The 21,704-nt window shown below is 41.4% G+C and overlaps 1 protein-coding gene across 1 annotated transcript in view; it reads right to left on the reverse strand.

Annotated features, from left to right (window-relative positions):
- LOC140463913 (Na(+)/H(+) exchange regulatory cofactor NHE-RF1-like) overlaps window positions 1-21,704 on the reverse strand; it is a 104,855-nt gene that overhangs the window by 29,733 nt on the left and 53,418 nt on the right. The window contains exon 2 of the mRNA XM_072558391.1: window positions 4,595-4,774. Coding sequence (XP_072414492.1) covers window positions 4,595-4,774 — 180 coding nt within the window. The remainder of the gene's footprint in view (window positions 1-4,594; window positions 4,775-21,704) is intronic.

A 21,704-nucleotide genomic window follows, 5' to 3' on the forward strand; every position in this document is an offset into this window, starting at 1 on the left:
TGAAGGCAGGACTTAGTGGTGATCACTCTCACCAATATGGTCATGGACAGATACATCTGCAGCCAGCAGATTGATAAGGATGAGGTCAAGTATGTTTTTCCCTCTTGTTGATTCACTCACAAACTACCACAGACCCAGTCTCGCTGCTATGTCCTTAAGATTCGACCAGTTCAATCAGCAATGCCACTCTTGGTAGTAGACACTTAAATCCCTCACCCAGAGAGCATTATGCAACCTCGACAGCCTCAGTGCTTCCCCAAAGTATTGTTCAACATGGAGGAGTGTTGATTCATCAACTGGGAGAGGATGCTATATGGTAAGCAGCAGGAGGTTAGTTTGACCACGTTTAACCCAAATCCATGAGACTTAGAGTCCGAATCAACGTTAAGGACTCCCAGGGTAATTCCCTGCTGACTATATACCACCGTGATACCACTTCTGCGGGATGTCGATGGTGGTATCTCAGACATTGTCTGACAGGTATAATTCTGTGCGTATGACTATGGCAAGTTTGACTCATCTGTGATACAGTTCTCCCAACTTTAACACTAGCCCCCAAATATTATTAAGGACTACTTTGTAAGATTGACAGGACTGTTTCTCCCATTGCCTTTTCCAGAGCCTAGGTCGATGCCAGGTAGCCCATCCAGTTTCATTTCTTTGTTGAGACTCCGTAGTGATTGATACAACTGAGTGACTTGCTAGGCCATTTCAGAGGACAGTTAACAGTCAACCACATTGCTGTGGGTCTGGAGTCATACACAGGACAGACCTGGTAAGGATGGCAGATTTCCTTCCATGTGTGAGCCAGATCGGTTTTTCCAACAATTGACAATAGTTTAATGGTCATTAGTAGATTCTTATTTCCATAAATTTTTTTATTGAATTGAAATTCCGCCATCTGCTGTGGTACAATGTGTAGCCTTCTGACACTGTCATAGTATAACACTGCCCATCGTGAATAATGTGATCAATTTGAAATTAATTAAGATCATATGACTAGGCAAATGTTGACACACATTAATACCTTAGAGCCCTCATTGCTCCTCAGATTTCCTATGAGGCCTCTGTTCGCTGTTACCTGTAAGCACCACGGTTAGATTTTACTCTTGGGGGTCTTTTTGGTTGCCTTCTGTTACTCACACAGTGACGTGACCAAGAAGAAGCAAGTGTGTCCTTGGACATGAATAGCCTGCAGCAAAGTTCCAGATATTGTTCCCTCACTCTGCACCACAAACCAGTGCTTATTTTAGCAGCATTGCACACTACCACAGATATACCAACAGTAAAATGTCACTTCAGGCACAGAGCCTGCCATTACACTGAAAATTGAAAAAGCTGCAAGCATTCAGCAAATCGTATCGTCTGGAGAAAAGAAAAAGCAAATCTGTGCTCATGAAGACAAATTCTCAGTCGGAGAAAGGTAGAGCATTTAAATAAAGAACAGGAGAAAGCTAAAAGATAGAAGTGGCATGCAGAATGTGACAAGGGGATATAGTGAAAAATCAAAAGCAAATTAGCATCGTTCCCATTAGCTTCCCCCTTGTAGATGTGTTTACTTAATCTGACAGTTGACAGAAACCAATCAAAGAGAGAATCAGAATAATTCTTGCAGGGTTCATCTCATTGAAGACATTGAGAGATACTGATTGCGTGAATGGAATTTTTGACAGTTCCACTGATAGTTTGAAAATACTCCAATGGCAGAGAGACATTAATATTGAGAAATGACATGGTACACAGTTTATCAATACCTTTTTAGGAAGGTTTTGGATGAGTAACAATTAACCACAGCGCACTTTTGGACCAACATGCCAGTGCAGCCTTACTAGATTGCCTTCATTTCCTCTAAACTACTGTCAAATTACCTAGCATGGTATGTTTTACAGAAACTCAGACTTATTTTCTGTCAGCTGGACACCAGCCCAACATCCTTTCTTCAAACAACGAAAGATTAACTGTTTGGACAGTCATTCTCATGTATGTGAGAAAATCATGATGTGAAGAAAACTGTCAGAATTATTTTTGTACAAAAATTCAGTACAAGACACTTCCTGGATTGAAGGATTCCAAAGCAGCTGAGCATGCTCCTTCCAAGTCTGACAGAGTGTCTGCGATTTTTCATTGGATGTGAAATTCTATTGAAAGCTCCTGAATATTAATACTCATCTATAATGGATAGTAAGGTGGATTCTAGACCAATAACTAAATCATGTGTGGGCAGCACGGTGGCACAGTGGTTAGCACTGCTGCCTCACAGCGCCAGAGACTCGGGTTCAATTCCCGCATCAGGCGACTGTCCAAACTCCACACAGACATTCTCCCAGTGTCTGCGTGGGTTTCCTCCGGGTGCTCCGGTTTCCTCCCACAGTCCAAACACGTGCAGGTGAATTGGCCATGCTAAATTGCCCGTAGTGTAAGGTAAAGGGGTAAATGTAGTAGAATGGGTCTGGGTGGGTTGCTCTTCGAAGGGTCGATGTGGACTTGTTGGGCCGAAGGGCCTGTTTCCACACTGTAGAGAATCTAATTTAATCCAGACCTGGGTTATAAGTAATCTAAAATGTCACAAGCACTGAATCACATGTTGAGATTAAACACCAACTATTGGTGCTGTTTGTGTTTAACCAGCTTAATGAAATTAATGCTTTCCTCCTGTCTTTTGCCTGTTTGAAGCTAGTGAAGATGCAATTCTTAAAATATTCAAACAAAAGAGGAAACAAAAATCCCAGAGCAGCAAATTTGATGCTTGTGATGCAAAAGATTGTGAGATGTGTGGGGCACAGAGGAAGTGATTATTGAGAAAAATAGAAGTTGATTAGGGATTGTCAATATTGCTTTGTGAAAGATAAACCATCTCTAACTGAACCCAGAGTGATCTTTGCAGATACTATTTTGAAAAGGCAAATTCTTAAGTTTCCACCTAAAGAGTTCTGAGAAAAATGGAGTGCACTAAAATTGGAAGGAATGTCTTGGCACTTGTGAGAAATTAAACAGGGTTGGAATAAAAGCAACATTGTCGAGTTAGGAGTTCAGGAAGAAGCTGGCTCTCCCCGATTCTTCCGGTCTAATTTGTAGAGACAGTAAATTATTGTTAATTGTGCTGATAGCCCTGATCTAGAAAGTGTACCAAACTTTGGCCCATAAAGCAGGAAATTGAAGTGTGGGGCAGGTGCATTGACAAGTCACTGAGCTCAGTAATGCATTTCAGTAACTCAAAGAGAGAGCTTGGAATGAAGGAAGGAAAACTGGCTGAGACACCAAGATAAGTCCCTGATATTAAGGGAAGGAACCAAGAGTAACTGGAATACACTGTCAGGAAATTATGGCCATCAAATAATTGATTGTGTTAAACGAATAATCAATCGATGGGAAGGAAAGAGAGGAGATATTGGATTGTCACTGTACAAGTGAGAAGGAGAGTGACAGGCAGAATGAAAGAGCAAGAGAGGCAGAGAGAGAGAGAGAGGCAGAGAGAGAGAGAGAGAGAGGCAGAGAGAGAGAGAGAGAGGCAGAGAGGCAGAGAGAGAGAGAGAGAGAGAGGCAGAGAGAGAGAGAGAGAGGCAGAGAGGCAGAGAGAGAGAGAGAGAGAGAGAGAGAGAGACAGAGAGAGGCAGAGAGAGAGAGAGAGAGAGAGGCAGAGAGAGAGAGAGAGAGAGAGAGAGAGGCAGAGAGAGAGAGAGAGAGAGAGAGAGAGAGAGAGAGAGAGGCAGAGAGAGAGAGAGAGAGAGAGAGGCAGAGAGAGAGAGAGAGGCGAGAGAGAGAGAGAGAGAGAGAGAGAGAGAGAGAGAGAGAGAGAGGCAGAGAGAGAGAGAGAGAGAGAGAGAGAGAGAGAGAGAGAGAGAGAGAGAGGCAGAGAGAGAGAGGCAGAGAGAGAGAGGCAGAGAGAGAGAGGCAGAGAGAGAGAGAGAGAGAGAGAGAGAGAGAGAGAGAGAGAGAGAGAGAGAGGCAGAGAGAGAACGAGCGAGCATGAGATCCAGATATTTGAACACTTTCCATAGACCATATTTCCAATACTGGGTTCCTGAAATTTGATTGGCAGTGCTGCTGGTGACCAAGGAAATGTGATATGTGGCTTACTCTCAACCAATGAGGTACAGTGTCGGTAAAGGAACACCACTCACAAAGTTCAGGGCAAAAAGCAATGGCTGGTGACACTAACGGCAAAATATCACTGGTCCACAAGCTCAGGATGAGGGTCCCTTCAAGCAATCAGACAAACCACCTTGCCCCTATCCAAAAGGGACAGCCGAGGCATACAAAGGCCAATCAAGTAGTGCCCACAGATCAGACCCGAGTTGGTTGATCTTTATCAGGTAAAATTTATTGGGTCTAGGGGCAAGAGTGGACTAATTCAAGAGCTTATTCAAAAGTGTCTTCGTGTGTGTCAAAGTCTCCAATCCTGGATCACCACCCACCAACTGCTACTGGTAAGGGCAGATGAGGGCAAGGATAGGCTCCATCATAAAGCTTTCCCAGTTGAATATTTCGATAAAACTGCCCTACTACACTCCCAGGCAAAGACATGCAGGTACGCACAAGCGGACAGAGACAGTGGAAGAGAGAGCGAGAGATAGACAAAGTGAAAGTGGGGTACCTCAATTATGCGGTCCTGAGGCAGCAGTCCAGAACGTTCTGCAGGAGAGTCAGCATCCACAGCCCGGATATACTGACCAACCTTTGACTTCTCACTGTGCAGATTGAAGCCATAACCATTAGAGCCTTTCTGCATACGACAGAGACGAGGGCGCAGTTCCTTTGTGGGGGCAGACACTTCCTGAAATAACAAGAGCAAATGTCCTTATAGCCAGCGTTCAGGGACAGTGCAGACGTCACAAACAGTCAGAGTATCATCAAGTATTTTCCACATGAGAACAGTACATCTCAAAAGCACTGCAGTCAAAGGGGATAGATCGCCCTCTCCTCTATTCAATGGATGGCCTCAACTTGGCAGAGACAGGAAGAGAGCTTATATTGTTCACAAGAACCATAGTTGCTTAAGACTCAAAAGGCCTGGATTAACTGCAAAACAGAAGCAGCCATACAAAAGAAATAAAAACATTTATGTAGGAGTGTTCTCTGTGCATTATAGAGAAGATGGTCAGTAGGTATTGGGAGATGATACTTCTCTCAAATGGCAGAATCCATTCCTCCGCAATGACCCACCAGAAATGCAGCAATCCCCTGGCACTGACCCTCTGATTGGGGAGCCTTCTCTCAGCACTGACCATGACAGTGCAGCATTCCCTCAAGCAGTCCCTCCTCCAACAGCACTGCAGCAACACCGCAGAGACCCTCTGATTGTGCAGTTCTCCTTCCCGACTGACCCTCTGATAGCATAGTACTCTCTGAAGTGTATCCAGTCTGAGAAAGTAGCACTTGTTCAGCAGTGAACCGGTGATAATGCCAATGCCAATCCTCCATCAGTACATCCCTCCCTTAAGTATTGTACTGGTGGTTCAGGATGGATAAGAAACTTGACTGTGTCATGGGATCTTCACCCACAACCTCAGACCCATGCCTGGCCAGGGATTATTAAAACTATACTGAAACAACTTAACTCTCCTGCCTTTTGCTCATCCACTTGGCTCACTGGGATTTTGCAGAGCACCCCAGTATCAAAATTGGAATAAAAACTGGTTGTTAACCCATTTCTGTCTATATAATCAATCAGTGACTACTTATAAAGATGGCTATTGCATTCCTGTGAATAGACTTGGCATGCAACTTCTGGGTAGCTTCTCAAACATGGTCAGCCAGGCAATCAATCTTTCATGTACCTCAGGAGGGACTCGGTATTTTTTATTGTATTAGCTGTTACAGAGAGGACAATCTCTGGGAAAATATCCTACACAACAAAATTGCAAGTTACACCAATCTTATGAAGTCTGAAGAGTAACAAGACTCGCAATGCTAACTCTGCTTTCTTCCCACAGATGCTGCCTGACTTGCTGAGTTTCTCAGTCAATTTCTGTTTTTGTTATAAACCATGTTAATAAATTATAACTTATCCAATGGGCCATTATTATTGCAATACAAGTTTATTTTGTTTTGATGGTTACAACTTCCCTTCTCTCCCACCACCCAAAGTAGACTTGGTCACATGACTCCACATGCAACCCAACTCAACCTACCAATACAATTTTGAAATTGCAGACAGTTACAGTGCCAGTGTTGTTCTATATCGTTACAATAATCAACACCCCTAACTCTGGGTTATACAGGAAAAGTCTCTGGCCTGTAAAAAGCAGACACCAACTTGCATTTGTGCACTCATTAGTTTAAAAAAAAACTCCATCAAAACAGTGAAGCAGAAGTTATATTTCAGCAAAATGACCTCACAAGACCCTCAAAAAGAATCTGTCAAGAGCAGAAAGGATCTGAACTCCTCAACCACTGATTAGGTCATAGACTTCCACCCAATTTGCTAACTCCAACATTGGACACCATCTTGAACTTTGATATGTGTAAGTCATTGCTAATTACATTAATCTCTTGATCCTTTCCAATTCCATATTTCCTCGCATGTTTGGAGATGTGTGTTGTAAGATATCCCCCAGCGCTGAAAAGTGTGTGAAATACCAACTTTCTGGTTTACCTTTACCACGCAATCTTGTGTCTGCCCTGGCAAACTCAGAGCAGGGCGGGGTATGCACTCACATGTCTAATCGAAAACAGAAGAAACTAAAATAATACTCTGAAGAACAGATGGTGAGAATAGGCAGAAAGATTAGTTTTATAATTTGTAATCTCTGTGACATCAGGAATAGTTACACACTACAGTAAGTGGTCCACAAACTGGCCTTTTAGCTTCCAACACACACCTTGTATCAATCCACTGAGTCACATCCCACTTCAATCGAATGATTCTCCTCTTACACAGATCTACTTGGAGCCACTTTTTTATATTTACCAATCAACCTATTCAGAGATGTTACTGCACACCTCTAGCGCTGCAGACGTGAACTCAGGCCTCCTGACCCAGAGGTATGGACACTATCACTGTGCCACAAGAACCCCAAAACTTCCATATAGATGTCTAGATATTTTCTAATCAACCCATCTCCAGTTGACGACTGTAACATAATTGAAGACTCAAGACCCTGTGACACAACTTGAGGAATATTCACCTCACAGCAACATGAAGTCTTTACTCTTATCTAGCTCCATATCGTACCAGCTCTGGCATTGTCTGATCAAGGCTGGGAGGACAGAATTTTACTTTCTAAGGAAGCTTCTATATCACTAGAAGGCATTTGGGTTTTGTTTTGTTCGTATAATGAATGATGGGGAATGCTACGCCCACACATAAAGCAAACATTTCTTGCACCAGTTACCTACTGGTCTTTATCAGGTTGTTGGGCATAGAGAGAAGCAGCCAAATTAATGTTCTTAATGGTAACAGATAACTTGCTGGTAGCAGCAACAGCCAGAACCCCCCACATTCAACCACAAAATGAGTTTAAATCAAAGCCTCTCACAGCACCAGATAAAGGTCATTTGGGATATTACGTTTGCCCTAGTTCTTTGAAAGAGCTACCGAATTATATCTAGTTCTTTGCTCTTGCCATCATAACCCTCTAAATTATTATCTCCAATTGGTGACCCAACTCGCCTTTACAAGTTGCAACTGAATCTGCTTCCACTGCTCTTCGCAGTTGTGAATTCCAGATGATTGCTAGTACATACTGAGAGTTAGGTGTCTCTCAAGAATGAGAACTGGTAACCATAAACTGACCCTCTCCCCTCAGCCCTGCCATCCATACATCCCATTGGGAAGATCAGGTTCCTGGCCATGACAAAATTGTGACATAATAGTCAACTAAGCCGCTGACAGGCTGGATTTGTGCTAAAGCTGAGGAACAGAAACATTGACAAATTAATATCATTCCCAGAGCTCATTTTGCCAATCAACAGCATCCAAACGCCAGCGCCCATTCCTTCCAAAGTTACCTACACTGCTCACTGGAGCTTTCAAAGTCATCTCAGGCTTTAACAAAATCCCCGCTAGGAAATTACACTGCTTCTGAGCAGAGTCATAAAAGTGACATGTATAAGAATCAATTTCAGATATTTAGGTTCCTTGGTCATTAAGTGAGTTGACAAAGATATAATCTAGATGATTGGTCCTATACAGAAAATGCCTGGTCAGACAGGAACCCACTTAAGGAGGTTATCCTTTTGAGTCCTTGGTCCTGACTCCAGCCCTAAATATTCCCCAAAAAAATCAGGGAACGCAATCCCATTATTCCGCAAAACATTGAGGGCCGAAGTGCCTGTACTGCGCTGCAATGCTCTATGTTCTAGTCCTAAACAGTTCCCATTGACAAGAAGTTGTGTTTGCATGACACCATCACTCATTTATAATTACAAAACAAAACCCTAATGCCAGGCAGTGATATAGAAACTGTTACTTACAAAGTAAAGTTCTGTCTACAAAGCCTTTATTAAACATGCTGCATGCACATTAATAATAATTCATAGCAAAGAAACATTGCTTTACCTTTTCTCCTAAAGTTGAATTATAACTCAATTACCAATAATTGTGGGATAATCTTTAACCCAGTAAAGCAGAATTGTGACTTTTAAATCTGTAAATGTTTTCAAAAATGTTTGAAAAGCCTAAGATTGTACATCAAATGTAATTGTCGATTGTAATTTTCTTGGCTAATACAAAATACTAGTTCATGTACTCTGGTGATCCTTGAAATAGAAGCAGTACCAACAAGCAAGTTAAGAATGAAGCCATATCGCTAGCAGACAAAATGAGAGCTGTAGACAGAGATTCAAGCTATGCTGAGCACAAAAGGAAGATAGTTGCGGTTGTTGAAGGTCTGTTAATCTCAACTCCAGGACATCTCTGCAGAAATTCCTCTGGCCCCAAAATCTTCAGTGGCTTTATGAAAGACCTTCTCTCTGTCACAAGATCAGAAATGATGTTTGCTAATGATTGCACCATGTTCAGCACTCTGCACAGCTCCTCAGATACTGAAGCATTTCACATCCAAATGCAACAAGGCCTGGACAATACCCAGGCAAAAGGAAGGACTGCAGCAGATGTTGCAGATTAGAGTAGAGAGTGTGGTGCTGGAAAAGCACAGCAGGTCAAGCAGCATCCGAGGAGCGGGAAAATTCATGAAGAAGGGCTTTTGCCCGAAACATCAATTTTCCTTCTCCTCGGATGCTACCTGACTTATTGTGCTTTTCCAGCACCACATTCTGGACAATATCCAGGTCTGGCTGACAAGTGACATTTGCACCACGCAAGTGCCAGGCAACGATCTTCAATAAGAGAGAAGATAACCAACACCTTTGACATGCAATGGTATTACCATCATAGGATTCCCCGCTATCATCCCGAAGTCACCACTGACCAGAAACTGATCTGGATTTTATATTTAAATACAGCGGCTACAAGAGCAAGTCGGAGGCTACATATTCTAGAGTGAATAATTCACCACCTGACTCCAAAACATCTGAACGAGGCACAAGTCAGGAGTGGATTGATGAAAGCAGTTCCAACAATATTCAAGCATTTTGATATAATCCAGATCTAAGCAGCCCACTTAATTGGCTCCATATTCACAAACATTCACTCCACCCTCCATCAACGATACAGTAGCAGGAGATTGTACTATCTACAAAATGTACTGCAGGAATTCACCCAGACTCCTCAGATAGCACCTTCCAAAACCATTACCACAGCCATTTCAGAGGACATGGATAGCAGCTACATGGAGACACCACCACCTGCAAACTCCACTCACCATTCTAACTTGGAAATATGGATTGCTGTTCTTTCACTATCCACTGGTCAAAGGCCCAGAACTCCCTCCCAACAGGATGTGCATGTGTGCCTGAACAAAATGGACTGCAGCAGTTCAAGCAGCAGCTCACCACCACCTTAACAAAGGAAACTAGGCCTCGGCAACATGTCTTGGTCCAGCCCATTGTCATGAATGAAAACAACAGGCTATGGGAAGAAGATAGTCAGCGCAGACTCAAGGGAGAAAAAAAAAGAGATGAAGAAAGCAAGAGGAACACAGCAAATTCTTGGAAGCAAAAGAAGCAAATAGTTCTTAGGGAAAGGTCAGATTTTCTGTTTGGTAGAAAGCATAGAATCTCTCAGATGTCTAAAAATGTCTAAACCTGGAAATCTGTGAATAGCTTTAAGATGCTAAGGGCTAGGTGCTTTTCCAGAAACAGCCAAACTGTGAACCAGGATTCTGTTGACTGGTCATTTGAAAAGTAACTTTGAAAGCTACACCATTGGGAATATTGTGACCTGAGGGCAAAAGGGTTCAAACAAAAAAGTGAGCCTGGTTGATGATAGACATGTCCATGAAACTCAGACATAATTCCTGACTAACTTTTCATAAATAAAGGATAAAATATTGTGGAATTATGCACCTACAGTGTGCAATACTTGTGTGGAGAGTGGTACAGATGCTAGCAGTTGCCTAAGACATACTTATGATCTATCAACTATTAAAACAAAATTTACCTTCTTATTAAAATATTCTTCCCTGATAATTCATGTGTCATCAGCATTGGTTCTGATTTGTGCTAGAGTAAAAACTATTATTGTGTTGAAGTTAAAATCTACAAAATGTGGAATTTTGTCAGCAACTTCTTTGGGTAAATCTGGTAAACTTGACCATTGAGTTTTATGGTTTCCCCATAGGAACTGCAAGGCACTATCTGACACCACAACTTATTAAAGCTGCTTATTTGCACTAAAAGTTCAGTCATCAGGGACAATATACTCCCACAAAACCTCCCATACCCGACCTTCACCTCCTCAAGATTCCACATCTACGCAAACTGGCAATTATTTCAGCCTTAATTAATGTCTCGCATGATCAAAATTCACGAGAACTCACGACCAACAATCACACCAACCACGTGAGCAGTCAGTGAAGTCGATGTGCATCCCACGAAACAAGGGAGAACTGCATGAGATAATACTCATGCCCAGAGAGGATTAAAGACAGGTCTCCTTGGAACAGACACAAGGCAGCAAAAATGTGTTTTTCCCTTCAGTGATGTTGACACAAGCTGAAACGTTAACCAAAAGATTAGAGAATTCTCTGCATGTTAAACGTGGGGCCAATTTAGGGGCATCTCTGCTAGAAAGGAATGGTTCTCACAGACTCAGATATTCCCACCTTTAACTAACAAGGCACGAGGTTTAGGGCACAGTCCATGTCCCAAGATGTTCATCTGTTATCCAACGAAATCAAACTAAAGCATGCATTTGGTGCTTCACAAAAGGGAGAATTTTGGCCAGTTCAAAATAGGATTAGGACAAAACATTCCACAGAGCAGTCAGGCTTAACAATTCCTGAGGCACAATGGTCACTGTGACATTCGGTACAAACTGCACATTTCAAAACATGTGCCTGTGTCGATGCCAAGCAACCACAGGTCTGTGAAGGGCCAAGTTGAAATAGAACCTCAGTGATCAAGTAATTTATTTTTGCAAGTCTTGGTCAGCCACACCAGGCAAAACTGACCAACCTCACAGCTTCATAAGTTCTTACAGCAAGGAGACAGCCATTCCATCCATTTTGTCAGTACCAGTTCTTCTAAAGAGTTAGCAAATAAATCTCACTTTTGTGCCCTTTGCCTGAAAGTCTTTACTGAATCTTCATTTAATATTTTTTAAGTAGTGCATACCAGACATGTTAACAGGGATTAACTTTGCACAGCTATGGAATGGGCCCAAATCTAGCCATGTCATCATAGTTAACTATCTAGTGGTGGAACATTTACAACTAAAACAACCTAAACATTGATACAAACTAAGAACTAACTTTATAAAGACAGTGTGTGATATGCCCATATTGAGCCAAAGTTATAACCTCATTCAGAGTTTAGGTAAGAGGTGGGCAAACTGATGTTCTAGAACCATAAGATCTTGGTTTCTATACAACACTCCCAGATGGTACTGATGCTGATAAACTTATATCAAGCCACAGAAAGAGGCAGTTTATCAAGATCTTGTGCAAATTCCAACTTGATCAAACCACTTTTTTCCTCTCACTGTTAATTTTGTGCAAAGTTGCCTAAATGTGTTTCAACTTAAAAATTTTTGGCAATGAACATTTAAACAGATAACACAGCTAGAACTTGTGATTTTTTAAAAATCAATCTACTCAGATATGTTATGACACAGCCCTGGTGCACAACGGACCTAAAACCAGTCATTGAGTCAGGACCAGTGCAGCACAAGATTTTTCAAAACTTCGTGCAAATTAAAGCCAAAATAGGCCACATGCACTTTTTGTAAGCTAAATGATACCACATACTATCAAATTAATGGTTTATGTATTACCCATCATGCAAATCACTCATGAGTATTAATAATAATTAAATGGCCCTTTAAAAACTTATGAACATTGTAACTGTGAGAAAATATCAATTAGCATTTGTTTGTAAAAGCGTTTGATATTAATAATTTTAAAAATAGAATTTGATTAACAAAGTCTGGAGAAACGGAGGCTGTTGTTATCAAAGAGACGGTTGAGTGGAAATTTGTCAGAAGTATTCAAAAACCACAAAAGGGTCTGGAAAGAATAGACAGGGAAAAACTATATCCATTGATCTTGAAACAGATGGCACAGATTTAAGCGACTGCCAAAAGCAGGAATGGTATCATGAAAAAAAAAAACTTTACACAACAACTGATTAGGATCTCGAACGTTCCTCCCAGCAGTCCGGTGGAGGCAAATCCAATCATGGTTTTTAGAAAGAGACTTTTGATAATTAATCTTGATATTAAAGGGAGGGGCAGGTAAGTGGGATTAAGCGAATTGCACTTGCAGAGTGCTGGCATAATGGCCTCTCTGTGGCTTCATATACATTTATCAGCATCATTATCATCCAAGAGTATCACACAGAAAACAAAATGCATCCCTCTCTTGTTTGTCATTGGTACGTGAATTGCAGCAGTATGGCTCATAAGCTATCATGTTTTTGACTAAATTTAAAGATGGCTCTTGTTACCAGGTTATGGAGCCCTGGTCTAGCCCATGAAAATCTCCTGACCTGGATTTCAGGATGCCACCTCTTGGTGGACACATTCCTAGAAGTTACATCACATGAGCTGCTGTTCCCAAATACCAGATCAATCAGGCTTTAATACATTTACAATATTTCAGAACACTTTTGTTGCATAGAACATGAATAAAGTCATGGTTTCTCAATGTCCAGTGACTTTTCTTCCCAGGTATGAGCATGTGGTTCTGGAAGATTAAGCCTGCAGATATCAAGAGAAATGGATATTACATCTCACCCACAGTAAGAACAGTATCCTATTCTCAAATGCCACACAAAAAGCAAACATTAACAACGTTTCTGCTGGATTACCATAAGTGGCATTCTGTTTATGTCAAAGTTAACATTTGAGTTACTAGTAAGTAAGCAGTAAGGTGAATGATTATAAACATGAGACTGGGTGCAGGAGGAAAGGTCACAAATTAGGGATTTCTGGAATTCACACAGGAAGATGTAACCATTTGTCAGAGAAGCTTTGTGAGGAATCTGCTTGCACACAGCCATACAATGAAGCAGGAAATGTATTGGGACTGGATGATGGAAATGGGGTGTTGCTCTTGGCCAGACTAAGTTTCCCTCAGTGCCTCGCCCTATCATTGTTCATCTGTGCTTTATTCAGAGTGGAGGATAAATGGAACGGAGCTCAAAATACACACAAATCTCATGATTGCTACCTGCAGCCTTATGAAAACTGCATATTTATAACATTAACTATGTTATCTCTGCAACTAAAACAACAACTACATAAATTTACATAGCATCTTTTTAATGTAGTGAATGACCCAAGAACTTCACTGGAATATTATACAACAAAGTAGGTCACTGAACAGAGGTAGATTTGAGGAATCCTGAAGGAAGAAAGCAACAGAAAAACAAGGGAGGTATAGGGACGGTTTTCCAGTGCTTGACCGTAGACAACTAAGTCCCTCCATGATACAGTAATTAAAACTGGAGATGTTTAAGAATTCAGATCGGATTGAATGGATCCAGACTGGATTGAATGGATCCAGACAAGATTATTTAATGTATGCTGACTGACAGTGCAACTATCTGGCTTTAATGTGTAAAGCATGCTCTAGTGCTTGCTTCTGATAAATAAGTGATTTTAGATCTATTCCTAACCCTGCACTGTACTAATAGTGCTCACTGCCAAGGTCCCTGCTCATCGGTTCTGGTCCTTTTGAGCATTGGGTCTCCTTTAAGTATGAATTGATGGGGGAAAAAATGAATGGACTTACATTTATACAGCACTTTACATGATCACCACGACATCCCAAAGCACTTCAGAGATAATCATGTGTTTTAAGATGCTGTCACGAGGGAATGTGACACCAAATGTGATAGCAACAAACAACCATAAACAGCAAGTGTTCATACAAAATGATTTTGTGATATAAGAACAGAATTAGGCCATCCAGCCCACTGGGCCTGCTTAGTCATTTGATCAGGGTTGATATGTTTCTCAACTCTATTCTACTTCCCCTTACTAAATCAAAAACCTATCTCCAGCTTGAAAACACTCAATGACTTGGCCTCTACAGTCTTCCGAGGCAATGAATTCCACACATTAAACACCCTCTAGATAAAGAAATTCCTTCTCATCTCCGTTCTAAAGGGTTATCCCTTCATTGAGCTTGTGCTCTTGGCTCCTAGTCTCTTCTAATAATGGAAACATCTTCTCCACATCCACTCTAGCCAGGCTTCTCAGTATTCTAGAGTTTCAGTCAGAGATCCCCTGATCCTTCTAATCTCAATCCGGTACAGACTTCGAGTCCTTGACTGCTCCTTATATGACAAGCCCTTCAACCTCCAGAATCATTCTTGTATTGGAGGGGGCTCACAAGTACAAGTACATCTGCCCTCTCAAAATGAATACTAACAAAATGCATTTGCCTTCCTACCTGCCATGTATACTTTCATGTTAACATTAAGAGATCCTGAACCAGGACTCCCAAGTCCCTTCATGTTTCAGATTTCCAAATCACTTTCCCATTTAGAACATAGTTTATGCCTCTGTTCTTCCAACCAAAATGCATCACGTCACATTTTCATACATTTTATTCCATCTGTCACTTCTTTGCCCACTCTCCTAGCCAGTCCAATTTGGGGGATAAATATTGTCCAGGAAACAAGGAGGCGAGGAATCCCTAGCACTTATTCCAACAACCACAGGATCATTTATATCCATCTGAGGGAGTGGGTCTCAGTTTCACACCTCATATGAAATATAAACAAATTTTTAAAAGCTGCTCAAAAACAGCAGCAGCTGCTGCTGTTGTGTTCATCCTGCTGCTTGATGATATTTGTGCAACACGTCATGTCACCCCACCTAGACTTGGATGCTCACTCCCAAGGCAGGCAAACTATTCAACTATAACAGGCTGCACACATTCATCCAACCTCTCATGATGCCTTTCAATTTCAGAGGCCTGCAGGATCAGTCAATCTGTGAAGCATTGGTACAACTCCAAATTTTATTGTCTTACTAATCACAAAAGCATGTGGATCACTCAGGGATTGAGTTCAAGACTATTGGAAAGTTAATAAACAACCTAAGGAATGCTGACAATGCAGGAATGATTACAGATATAAATTAGATCAAAAACAGATCGAGATCCAGGATGGTCCGAGTTAGTGTTCAAAGTCTGCGCACACAGTTTGTGTTTCAAACTATAATGATTGAATCAAATGATTGCCAGCTGGTCCGGAGAACAGTGACCGTGTGAACAAGACATCCATTACAAACAATCCATAGCAGAGAACTATTCAGCCCATCGTACCTGTGCTGATTGCCTGCTTTCTAGTTTAAAACTCTGTCTCGGGCTTGCTGCAGTGCACCAGCAAACCTCAGCGCAAGCTGAAAGAACAGCCCTTCATCTTCCACTTGTGAACACTGTCTTTTGGGACTCAACATCAAATTCAATCATTTTAGGGTTTGAGCGCCTTCTCCCATTTCCCTACCCCAACGTCCACACATCAGGCCTTATCATCACATGGGCTTCTACCACAAACAAAACTATTGCCAGCCACTGTGCTGGGGCAGTGAAAGAGATAACCAATTAGTTTCAAATCTTTGCAAATATTTGTTTCAATTGTTTTTCCAAATTCTTCCTGAAAGTGATGTTGAATTTGCTTCCACCAACCTTGCAGACAGTACATTCCAGATCACAATGCACTGTAAAACAAAGCTTCTAATCTCCTGACAATTTTCCTACATCTGTTTCCCCTGTTTTCAACTCTCTTGCCACAAGGAGAAGTTTCTCCTGGTTAACTCAATCAACATCCTTAATAATTTTGAAAACCTCTATTAAATCCCCCATTTAATCTTCTCTGCACAAGGAACAATCCCAATTTCTCTAGATAACACAAGTTCTTCAGCACTGGGCTATCGCATCCGCACTGGTTTTACACCTTTAATATCCTTCCTTCTATTTGGTTCCCAGTGTTGAACATAATTCATCTGGAGATCTATCCAGCACTTATAGAAGTTTAGCATAACTTCCTTGCTTTTGTACTCTAGTCCTTTAGTAATAAGGCCAAGCTTTTTTTTTGGAAAAAGTCTTTTCTGCAAGCTTCCCTCCAAGCCACACACTGTCCCAATTTGCAACCATGCGCTATTCCTTTCAAAGTCACTGCATCAAAGTCCTAGAACATAGAAGTCTCCCCAACAGCATTCGGAGTATACTGCACTGGTTCAAAAAGGCAGCTCACCACCATGTTCTCAAGGGTAATTAAGGATGGACATTAAAATGCTGGCTTTGCTGCCAGCAATGCCCACATCTGAAGAAAGAACCAAAAAAACCTGTCCAGCCACTTTCAAAGATCTGTACACATACATGCTGTGCCTGCATTTCCATTACACTTGCACATCTTATTTTATATCACTTCATACTTCTCTTCGTTAAATTTCAATATGTCAAGTATCTGAGAATGTGTATCGGGTATATAAGCAGGCAAGGAAAGAGTTAAGTACTGAGTTTTATGAAACAAGAGGATCAGCTGAGCATGACTCAGATCAAGTAAGAACTTACAGTAACAATGGGGTGCTGCAGGCAAGGGTAATAGGTTAACAAGGTGGAAAAATGTTCATTATGTACAGCCATTTAACAAGATGAAATAGCATTCAGTATGTGAGGTCAGTTAGCGAGGGGAAAAGTATCCATTGCATGAATTCAGTTTACAAGGTTAAGAACATTCATTGTATAACAGTAAATGACTTGGCCTCTGCTCCTGATACAATCAATGAGTATGTTGCCTTATCTGGATGTTCCTCCCTGCAAAATGACTATATAGTTCATTGAGAAACTGCTGTTCCAGAGAAGACCGTGAACTCATGTCTCTGTGCACGTGGGCAATCATTCTCTCTCCTTCCAGGACCCGGAATAAAGATAGAGGTGGCAAAACTATAATGTCTCTGAGCTTTTTGCTTTGATGGGGGGGGGGGGGGGGGGGATGGCACATCTGCACACTTCACCAGTTTTTCTACGTACTGCTGACATCTATTCTCCTGTTAATAGCATTTCCTAAATTTTACCATCAACCATCTGAAATAATGCCCGTTATCCCAAAGCCCAGATCATTAGACTGTAGCAAAACCATAGTGCCTCGAATATCACCCCAGAAGAACACCATTTGCTCCATTCCAAATTATAACCACAAGTCTACTTTCTGTCCCTAAGCCAGTTCTATATCACATAACCAATGTACCTTTAACTCCACAGCTTTCAAGTTGACTAACAAGCCAATTATCTGATATGTTATAAATTTTATTTTGGAAGTCCACATACACAACACAAACCACAGGAAGGTCATTCTTCACTACTACATTGGGGTTTGTACAAAATGTGTACTCTGCTTAGCTACTAAAACTAGATTAGATTAATAAAAAGGCACAACAATCCATATTAACAGTAGTTTTCACCATTGATTGGTATGCAACCTCCTGAACTTTGGCCTCCCAAACCTGGTAGCAAATTGTTTATTTGCTGCATTCTTGTGGTGAACGTTTTTAAGAAAACATCACGCTTTCAACCAACAAACTTTTAGGATATCAAATCTCTGAACTGATTCTGCCTTCCACTCTGACAGTGGGAAGCTCTCCAGAATCCCAACAGGAAACCTGCCAAAGTAAAACTGAACAAGGTTAGAGTCCAGCAGAGGTTGTTTATCTTGCAACTAATCACACTCAAATGGTCAACATGGTGGACTCTGTGGAAATAGAAAGTATTTCTTTTCTGAGCATTAATATCATTGTGGGGATATGAGAACTTTCATAGAGGTTTCCATGATAAAGAGTTAGGAGGCAGGTAGGAAGAAAATGATTCGTTCTTGATTAGGTTAGGGGCATTGTAAGTTTATTATTACAGTTGTCATAGAGTCATAGAGATGTACAGCAGAAAAACAGACCCTTCGGTCCAACCTGTCCATACCAACCAGATATCCCAACCCAATACAGGCCCACCTGCCAGCATTTGGCGCATAGCCCTCCAAACCTTTCCTATTCATATACCCATCCAAATGCCTCTTAAATATTGCAATTATACCAGCCTCCACCACTTCCTCATTCCATACACGTACCACCCTCTGTGTGAAAGAGTTGCCCCTTGGGTCTCCTTTATATCTTTCCCCTCTCACCCTAAACCTATGCCCTCTAGGTCTGGACTCCCCAACCCCAGGGAAAAGACTTTGCTGATTTACCATAACCATGTCCCTCCTAATTTTGTAAACCTCTATAAGGTCACCCTTCAGCCTCCAACGCTCCAGGGAAAACAGCCCCAGCCTGTTCAGCCTCTCCCTGTAGCTCACATCCTCCAACCCTGGCAACATCCTTGTAAATCTTTTCTGAACCCTTTCAAGTTTCACAACATCTTTCCGATAGGAAGACGACCAGAATTGCGTGCAATATTCCAACAGTGGCCTAACCAACGTCCTGTACAACCGCAACATGACCTCCCAATTCCTGCACTCAATGCTCTGACCAATAAAAGAAAGCATACCAAACGCCTTCTTGACGATCCTATCTACCTGCGATTCCACTTTCAAGGACCTATGAACCTACACTCCAAGGTCTCTTCGCTCAGCAACACTCCTTAGGACATTACCATTAAGTGTATACGTCCTGCTAAGATTTGCTTTCCCAACATGCAGCACACCTGCATTTGAAAGAGAAATTCAAGAAGTCAGAGGAACGTAGGTAGAATGTGGAAATCGTCACATAAGTCCATCTAAGTACAGTTTCTTGTGGTACAGCAGTAGCACCCCTTACTTTTGAGCCAGGAGAACAGGATCAAGTCCCATCTGCTGCAGAGATGTGTAATAACATCTCTGAACAGATTAAATGGGAAGTATCCTCTAAGCAGTGTACAGATTCTTTTAACAGTACATTAGCTGTCAAAATAGGATAATAAAACATTAAATAGGATGGAGACTGACGTCGAGCGTGGGATCTCATTGTCAAATGGCGACAACATGGATTAAATGGTTGAATGATCTGTATGTGTGTTGAAACATTGTACCTTTTGTCAGAACTAACTGATGAAAGGTCTTGAAATAAAACAACAAACTGCGGATGAAGATCTGAAACAATAGAAATTGCTAGAGAAATTCACCTGTGCAACTCCAAAGTAAAAGAAATTCAAAAACCTGCTCTAACTCCTAGGTACCTATTAAAGTGGACCAGCCAACATTCACCCCTTACACCTCCAGCTACACCAACTATTACCACTTTCGCCCCCTCCCAGATTCCTGAAAGCCAACCCCAATCAACCCACCCCAAGATCTGATGCTTGCAGACTTGATACCCTAGCCCTCTATTCCTGCAGAGGCCTGACCCAAACCCTCACCACCGACCAAACCCCAAACCAACATATGCTCTGCCCCAACCCTGGCCTTCACCCCCGCCACCAAAACCAACTGGTGGTGTCACAGCCTGGAGGCAACCATCCTTTCACAGGAGCTATCAAAGTGATTGGCTGTGCTATTGGATATTTAACTCTCAGACAACAGCAAACTGCTGCTGCTACAAAAAAAGGGGCAAAAATTTCAGCCAATTCTCTTTGATGTTGAATATGTGGATTCTTGGACATTTTTGGAACAGGGCACCAGAACTTTCCAGAGCAGAAGATATCTAAAAGTGAGCAGTTATAACCCAATCAGCATCAGAATTAGCACTTCAGGCCCTGATCAGAATGGCCAGGCCATTAACTCCCTTTCTTCCCTGATCAGATGCATTAGATCTGCTGAGCATTGTTTGGTTTTGATCTGTAGTGTTTTGCCCTACTAATTTTATTAAATACCAAAGATATTTAAAAACTTAAAAGCTCTAAAATGATATAACCTTAAATATCCCCAGGTTACTGATAATTTAATATCAAAAGGAAGAGGAAAGACACCTATCGTTTAACCTTTCTTCATTCTATGCCATGAGACAGTCAAACCGTTTCCTTCGACTCATGCATAGCCTCAGGAAGCAAGGCTATGTGCAGGAATTTGACAATCCATCCTTTCTTTGCTGCTTAACAAGCATCATGAAGTCACGATGCTAGATTCTCATAACTGGACTGAATTCAAGATTTTACATCATGTGAATCAGCAACTCATGAAACCTATCTGTAACATAACACTACACTTACTCACATCACTGCAAACCTATTGATCCTTTACCATTTGACATAAAGAAAACCCGACAACATTGACAGATAAACTGATGCCAAGGCTCATTAAAACATCTCAGTGGTTAATGGTCGTCAGCTGAATATCCACTGCTTTGTTGCATCACTTTGAAATTTTCCTAAATTGCTTATGTTAGAATCCGTTCAATATCAAAGCAATTCCCAATTGTTTTCATTGCCTTCATCAATCTCCACATATCCCCAGTCTTTCCTTCAAATACTTAACTACTTTTCCCTTGAAAAATATGCAGTTCTTTTCCTTCTTTCTTGGCTCCAAGATAAACTGATCCATTCTCTGCAGAGGTCTACAAATGCTTAGCAATGGCTTCATTATATCAACGATTCAAAAAACTCATTACACACCAAAAAAAACAACTCAACTTTTTCCTGATGAAGGGCTTTTGCCCGAAACGTCGATTTCGCTGCTCGTTGGATGCTGCCTGAACTGCTGTGCTCTTCCAGCACCACTAATCCAGTATTTGGTTTTCAGCATCTGCAGTCATTGTTTTTACCTTACTCACAGTCCAGCCCTTCCTTCCAATGCAAAACTGCAAATTCTAAGGCATCCAAGAGAAGTCGTAAAAATACTTTCAAAAGAGTTGGCAAGTTGGCTCAGCTGGTTCAGGCTCCAACGTCAGGATTTGAGATTAGTTCCTCAGGAGAGAATGGAGAGGGCCACTACATTGTTTGAATGAGTCATTAAATGGAGGATCTGTTTGCCTGCTCAGACAGAAGCATGTAAGCACTGACAGGGGATGTACTTATTTTAACCTACCCATTGAGCTGTGATGATACACCTCAGGTGCAGGTGGTACTTTAACTTTTGGCCCAAATGTAGACATACCATTCCTTCACTCAAATAGGTTAACTGATCAAATATCACCCTATCAATGTTGGAAGCTTGCTATTCACCAATTAATTTCCACACTAATTATTCAATGTGTAATTTGTTTTTGAAAAAAGGTAACTTGCTGTTGT

This window comes from Chiloscyllium punctatum, chromosome 39 (genome assembly GCF_047496795.1).
Source record: "Chiloscyllium punctatum isolate Juve2018m chromosome 39, sChiPun1.3, whole genome shotgun sequence".
NCBI lineage: Eukaryota > Metazoa > Chordata > Chondrichthyes > Orectolobiformes > Hemiscylliidae > Chiloscyllium > Chiloscyllium punctatum.